The sequence below is a fragment of the Periplaneta americana genome, chromosome 17 (assembly GCF_040183065.1).
Source record: "Periplaneta americana isolate PAMFEO1 chromosome 17, P.americana_PAMFEO1_priV1, whole genome shotgun sequence".
NCBI classification, from domain to species: Eukaryota; Metazoa; Arthropoda; class Insecta; order Blattodea; family Blattidae; genus Periplaneta; species Periplaneta americana.
In genome coordinates, this window is record NC_091133.1 from 10949213 (window position 1) to 10956171 (window position 6959).

A 6959-nucleotide genomic window follows, 5' to 3' on the forward strand; every position below is an offset into this window, starting at 1 on the left:
GTCAAGTTGCTGGCGACGTTAATAATGTTGACAAAGCAACTGTGTGCCGCATAATACAGCAAGTGTCAGATGCTATTGCATCATTAGCACCAAGATTTATCAAACTTCCTCTCACAAAAGGAGAGCAAAGGGAAGTCATGGAAGGTTTTTTTAGAATTAGTGGGCTTCCAGGGGTATTAGGTGCCCTCGATTGCACTCATATAAGAATCCAGTCACCTGGAGGGGAAAATGGGAACTGTATAAAAATAGGAAAGGTATTTTTCACTAAATGTACAAATGGTTTGTGATTGTAATCTGTTAATCAGAGATATAGTAGCAAGATGGCCAGGCTCCACTCACGACAGCACCATATTCCATGAATCTCGTCTGAGGGCCCGTCTGGAAACAAGGGTATCTTCTAGGAGATGGAGGTTATCCATGTAAGTCCTACCTCCTTACTCCCCTCCAGAATCCAGGCACACAAGCAGAGCAGCGTTATAATACTGCTCACAAAGCTACTCGGAACACAGCATAATGTCTGGAAACGACGAGTTCCTGTCTAATCTGAGAGCCTTCGATGCCATTTACAAAATATGTCAAACATTATAGTGGCAACAGCTGTGCTGCACAACATTGCCATTGCATCTCGAGAAAACTTACCTCCCGAAGACCCTGAAGTTAATCGTATTCTGCAGTTGATTCGCCAGCAAGATGAAATTCCCTTACAAGGCAACCAACAGGTACCTGCTGTGCATCTAAACTACAGAGATGATGATAATCCTGGACAAACTACTAGAAGGGCTGTAATCAACAGACATTTTATGTAAAGGTAAGGTGAACTGTCTTTATTCAAACTATTTGAAATGAACATGAACATTATTAATTTGCATTGTTAGCTTTCCAAAATTTTTCTCTTGCCACCTCCTTCTTAATTTTTACTAACTCTAATTTTTCTTTTCTTATTTCCATTAATAATTTATGTTCTTCTTTCTTCATCTGGTATTCCTTGTTCAGAAGTTGACACTGCGTTTCTGCGGCATTTGTAATGGAATCTCTAGCAGAAACCTTCCTCTTTCCACTTTCTTTGATGGTCTCCGTGGAAAGATGCTGTAAAAATAGAAGTATTGGTGTTGGAGAAGGAACTGTACTGTGATCCTTATGAGAACTTTATATGTTAGATCTATTAATCTTATTTTAACACATATTGCATAACAGAATATAATCCAAATATTGTAGGTTAATCTGTGTAAGAGGTATTTAAAACTTCAAACACTGAATTTAAGTAATTTCAGATACGGTAGATATTTAATATCACTGAAAAGTTCAAATATAAGTATTGAACTCCAACAAAATCAATTTTCACATGTAGATTTTTAAGCTTGTTTTATCTCAAGTTGTTGCTAATGAATCACAGAACTGCTATGTGTGAGAGAGAAGCTTCGACTCTAAACATACGACCCTCACAACTTCGCAACATACAGTATTTAGCCTGTGTATTGCTTATTTGTTAGAAATTAATAAAACGCCTGTCTTCAAAATACACGATTTTTTAAAATCATTACTCTCACGGTGTTGTTTTATAATATAACTTGTAACATACTGTTCAACTAAGAACTATTACCTTTCTGTTAAGTGGTGTAGAAGTGATTGGCTCAGAGGTCGTGTTGTCGCCTCCGTCGTGCTCATCAATCACAGGCATACAGAACTCTCCCTAAAATACAAACGTTTAATTTATTCCATGAATAAAATTATAGTTCGATAACAAACGTGATATGGTGAATATTTATTGTTACCACATCCCTGTAACTCAAAACCACAAGATAGCTCCAGTACATTTGTTTTCTACTCATTCGCAATGCTACACAATAGCAATGTTTTTGCTTTCAATCATGCCTTTTATTAAATAGAAAAATAAAGGGTAACTGTGCACTTACTTCAACTATTATATTACTCACATTAACAATGTCTTCTACAACTGCTACCGGTATTGGGGAAGGCATCCTTCGTAGTGTCGGTGCAGTAGTGCCTGTCGTTGATGAAGTGGAGTTCATACCCTGGGAAGTGATAGGTTCTGAAAATTAAAATAATTATTCAAACTAAGTCCAAAATTATGTTATAAACCTATAAATACAAAATTATTAGAATAATCTTAATTTTAAAGGTTTTTTAATAGTTCCTTCACGAATATTCATTGAATTGATGAATATTGGTATATAATATTACTATACTGATGTAGGATATATTTACTACTAACAATGCTGGAAAGCATTGTTGTACATTGGTATTTTTCTTATTTTACAATTGTTATGCGAATTCAGAAATTATTATATTATGTTGGCAGAATTGGAAACATCAAAATTTAATTAAGAAATGCTTTAAACAAATTGTTCTTTGCGTTTACATTGTTGTGAAGGTTCAAATGAACGTATACATCTGTTTTGTGCATATAATTTTTTATGTTTCCAATTCCGCCAACATAATATAATTATTTCTGAATTCGCATAACAATTGTAAAATAAGAAAAATACTAATGTACAACAATGCTTTCCGGTATTGTTAGCAGTAAATATATCCTACATCAGTATAGTAATATATACCAATATTCATCAATTCAATTAATATTTGTGAAGGAAGTATTAAAAAACCTTTAAAATTAAGATTATTCTAATAATTTTCACACCTCTGTATGTTCCCCCCTGGGCTGATTACCTGGTTGGGTTTTTTCCGAGGTTTCCCCAACCATAAGGCAATGTCAAGTAATCTATGGCGAATCTTCAGCCTCATCTCGTCAGATACCACCTCACGATCACCAATTCAATCGACGCTAATTAACCAAGTAGTTGATACAGTATCGTTAAAAACTAACTAAAAGAAAGCATAATTCCGTATGTACTAAGTATATTACAAAGCTCACTGAATAAGACAGTGAATTGGGCTCAATAATTGAAAGTATAGGCTATACTGCCATAGTCCTATGATGTTATTTGGATAGTGAAGGTTTCCCTGATTCAAGCTAAGTAGTGAACGGAGTTAAAATTATGTTTACTGTTTGCTTAAGCTATGTGTAACATAGTACTGGGACATAATTTTGTTTCTATTAACATTTCTAATATTATTTACAAATGGCTTTTAAGGAACCCGAAGGTTCATTGCCGCCCTCACATAAGCCCGCCATTGGTCCCTATCCCGAGCAAGATTAATCCAGTCCCTATCATCATATCCCACCTCCCTCAAATCCATTTTAATATTATCCTCCCATCTACGTCTCGGCCTCCTCAAAGGTCTTTTTCCCTCCGGTCTCCCAACTAACACTCTATATGCATTTCTGGATTCGCCCATACGTGCTACATGCCCTGCCTATCTCAAACGTCTGGATTTAATGTTCCTAATTATGTCAGGTGAAGAATACAATGCGTGCAGTTCTGTGTTGTGTAACTTTCTCCATTCTCCTGTAACTTCATCCCGCTTAGCCCCAAATATTTTCCTAAGCACCTTATTCTCAAACACCCTTAACCTATGTTCCTCTCTCAGAGTGAGAGTCCAAGTTTCACAACCATACAGAACAACCGGTAATATAACTGTTTTATATATTCTAACTTTCAGATTTTTTGACAGCAGACTAGATGATAAAACTTCTCAACCGAATAATAACACGCATTTCCCACATTTCTAATATTAACCTGGCTATAATTTTGGATTAACGGTTGAGAACAGAAAGACTGTTTGTTACCACTTCGAAGATCAGGGTGTGATGTTACTAGTATAAAATACAAACAAGTCACTTTACTATGTATAGAAGGGAAGAAAAGTAGTGCATCCATTTACGTAAACTGGGAACTACAACGATTTTGAGTTTGATAATTTTCGTTGGGACTTTATTTAATCAAAATACAGTACTTTACTCACTAACTGAACTATCCAGGCGGACCTATACATTATACAATGTAAGTACACTGTCCTGCTAATGTAGCATACAATATGGAGAGTGCATTTAAACTGAAAAATTTTCGATACAGGCTGCAGATGTTTTGTGCATATTATGGAAAACGTTTCTAAGCATATTTTCTGAAATTTTATGTATTTTTTTCTTGCATGTAATTCTTTGATTCTTCTATAATTGTAGAATGTTTAGCATACATATGTGTTTTACAGTAATCCCAAAAGAAATAATGCAAAGCACTCAAATCAGGAGCCATAATCCTGCGCATGTTTAAATAGTTCTGTACCTACTCTATAATAGCGCAGTACCTTACGTACTGTAAATTCAATCTTCACTTCTGCCTGATCCGCACAGATAAATTTACCCAGACATGCTATCTACTGTCCGCCCAAGTGGTTATGTCGCAGGATCGTGGGAAGGGGGGGGGGAAATCACGTGAAAGTTACTTACTGAGGACATTTCATTTAAATTATTTTAAACACTTTATAATATTACGTACAAGTCCAATTTCTAACAGCAAATGTTTTCAGAAAAGAGCTAAGATAGCCCAGCCACTAGCCTTTGCAGAGGGGCCAGCAGAAACGGGTGGTGGAAACCGGGAAGCTACATAACCAAATGGACACAGTACCTATGCGAAAATATGATCCAATAATGAATGCACTTTATTGACTGGAAAATAAGATCATATTTCTGGAACGTACTATATTCACTCACTCAGTACTTTATACTGTGACCTTAAGACGACTTTGAATGCATATGTGGCCTTGGTTCTGTGTGGAAGACTGGTGGAAGTTTACTAGTAAAAGGGGTGAGAGGGAAGTACATTAAAAACTCAGGTACAATAAAAATTGAAGTAAAAATAAAATGATGTCCCTGCACATTACTTGCGCTCATAATATAGTTGTATGAATAAACTTGCTCTGCATGATTAGTGTGCAGTTCATTACCTCCATATGCTGCATCAGAATCGTAAGTGCTCTTCACAGGAACACTTGGCTTTATGATATCTAGAATACGTTCACCGATTTCATCTAATTTTGACGGGCCGCCAATTCCTCCATCTGTTTTATATTTTTCCAATCTGTCATTAGCGGAATCCCTCCTCGCTTTCGTCTTCAAGTTTTCATAAGCAGTTTTCAAGTTCTCATAGGTTCTTTGTGTAATCCCTGTGCAATAAAAATACAACGTTAATATACAGTTAGGCCTACATATAAGGGATGATGAATTTTTGTCACTTTCATAACTATACAAGTATGGGTTTGAGATTCGTTAATAAACTCCGGTCAATGTTACTTATGTCCCGCTCACTATAGAGACATAGGCCAATTTAACACATATTTAGTATAACTTTTTGCTTCTTTGACAGGTTAGGTTTGGTTAGTTTAGGTTTTTGTTATAGCCTACCTTGCATATACGATTATAGCGCAACATTGGCAGTGGTAAAAGTGAAATATTCGTTCAGTGGGCGTTGGATACTCTACATTGACCTAAACTCCTTTATCTCAAAGGGAAATACCATGTCTACGTAGTAATTTCAGTATACGGATACCTCACTGACTACAATTATCTTAAAATACACAAAAAGACACTTTTCAGTGCCAGTAATTTATTTTGTGTGCACAAGATTCCAATTTTGGAGTAAACGGAAAAGAAGGTATCCGTGTTCTGAAATGTATCCAAACTCAGCACCTGATTACATGACTGAAAAGTAGGTAGACCTACAGCTGTGATTTCGACTACCTGTAGGCCTACAATATACAATATACTCTGTGTAGTGACAAAGCATCCTATAACTCTAAAGTTATAACATCAGTTCTACAATCCTACAGGAATATAGATACATACATACAAGTAAATATAAATGAATAACATACCAGGAAGATGACCGAATTCATTAGCAATTTTCCGCCAAGTTGCGTCCTTTTCTTTCAAAGAAACTCCGTCCGTCTTCTTATTTTCTATTATGTGCTTATATTTCTGTATAAGTTCGATGAGTATTTCCACTTCGTATTTATTGAAATTTGGAGCTCTTACTCTATTTCCTTCCATAACAGACATGAATTGTAATAAAACGGAAGAACTAAGATTCCATGTTTGCACAAATTCGGCAGACGAAAGAATAACGCATTCAATCACTGCCACCTGAATACTACGTTTCAATTGCAGCGAATACGAATTACAGCAAGAAAAAACCCCACGCCAAGTAACTACGATAAAGAAATCATAGTAAGTAATGGTGCAACAGATTTCCTCCTTAAACGTGTTAATGATACAACTACGGTTAGCTATTAAAGGATTTTGAACGAGATTCAAGCAACCGGGCAATAATGATGTTGACGGGGATTCGTCTTCTGGGCCAGTTTTTTCACTCAATCACGTTGGGGTAGTGTAAGAATCAAGTTTGTTTTCTGTGATCTGTGAGTGAAAGATTTTGTGTTTCTTAAATGGAAAATGAAGAACAAGGTTGGTAGATAATTATTACATAAGTTGGTCAATGTAGAATATCCACCACCCACTGAGCGTTGAGCGATTTCCGCCGATTTTGGAATAGACACCGACGCACTTAGGTTAGGTTAGTTTGGGCTTTTATTATCCCGTCAAGATGAAGGTGAAAGCGATTGAGTGTGATTTTTTGGGTTAAACGAGGATTGAGCGTATTGTCTTGCTGTACTTTTAGCCATTTTACATGTTATACCAACATTACTTACGAGACATTACGAACGTTCCGCGCTAGTTTGCAATGTTCCAGCGGGATGGTTGAGCGGGTATTTAAAATGTATATATTCATAGCGTTGCTTACGAGATTATACAAGCTGGCGCATAGAGCTTGAAAAACGAGTCTGAAGTGGTTCCCTCGTAATGCCAATTCCGCCGCTCGGAGCGCTGTTCTGCCCTATATATTCATAGCAGAACACTTAAAAGACATTGACATTTGAGACATTTAAAGGACTCATCATTGCTTATTAAATGCTTCGTACAATATTTTATGGACAATAGACGTAATTTGCAAACTTCTACTCCTCAATTATATTACAATAAA

At 36.2% G+C, this 6959-nt stretch overlaps 1 protein-coding gene across 1 annotated transcript; it reads right to left on the bottom strand.

Moving 5' to 3' along the window:
* Window positions 1-814: 814 nt before the first annotated feature.
* Window positions 815-6046, bottom strand: LOC138693053 (myb/SANT-like DNA-binding domain-containing protein 3). Its single transcript, XM_069816611.1, has 5 exons — window positions 5794-6046; window positions 4867-5085; window positions 1935-2050; window positions 1601-1690; window positions 815-1086 (listed from the first exon to the last, which is right to left on the bottom strand). The coding sequence occupies exons 1-5, from the start codon at window positions 5975-5977 to the stop codon at window positions 859-861; spliced, it is 837 nt and encodes a 278-aa protein (XP_069672712.1). The 5' UTR covers window positions 5978-6046; the 3' UTR covers window positions 815-858.
* Between the last annotated feature and the right edge of the window lie 913 nt (window positions 6047-6959).

Excerpts from the sequence above, each read along its gene's own strand:
- LOC138693053 (XM_069816611.1), bottom strand. The coding sequence starts at position 5,977 with ATGTCTGTTATGGAAGGAAATAGAGTAAGAGCTCCAAATTTCAATAAA. Across the intron at positions 5,086-5,793 it reads TGAATTCGGTCATCTTCCTG|GGATTACACAAAGAACCTAT; the intron begins GTATGTTATTCA and ends TTTATTGCACAG. Across the intron at positions 1,087-1,600 it reads CTACACCACTTAACAGAAAG|CATCTTTCCACGGAGACCAT; the intron begins GTAATAGTTCTT and ends CTATTTTTACAG.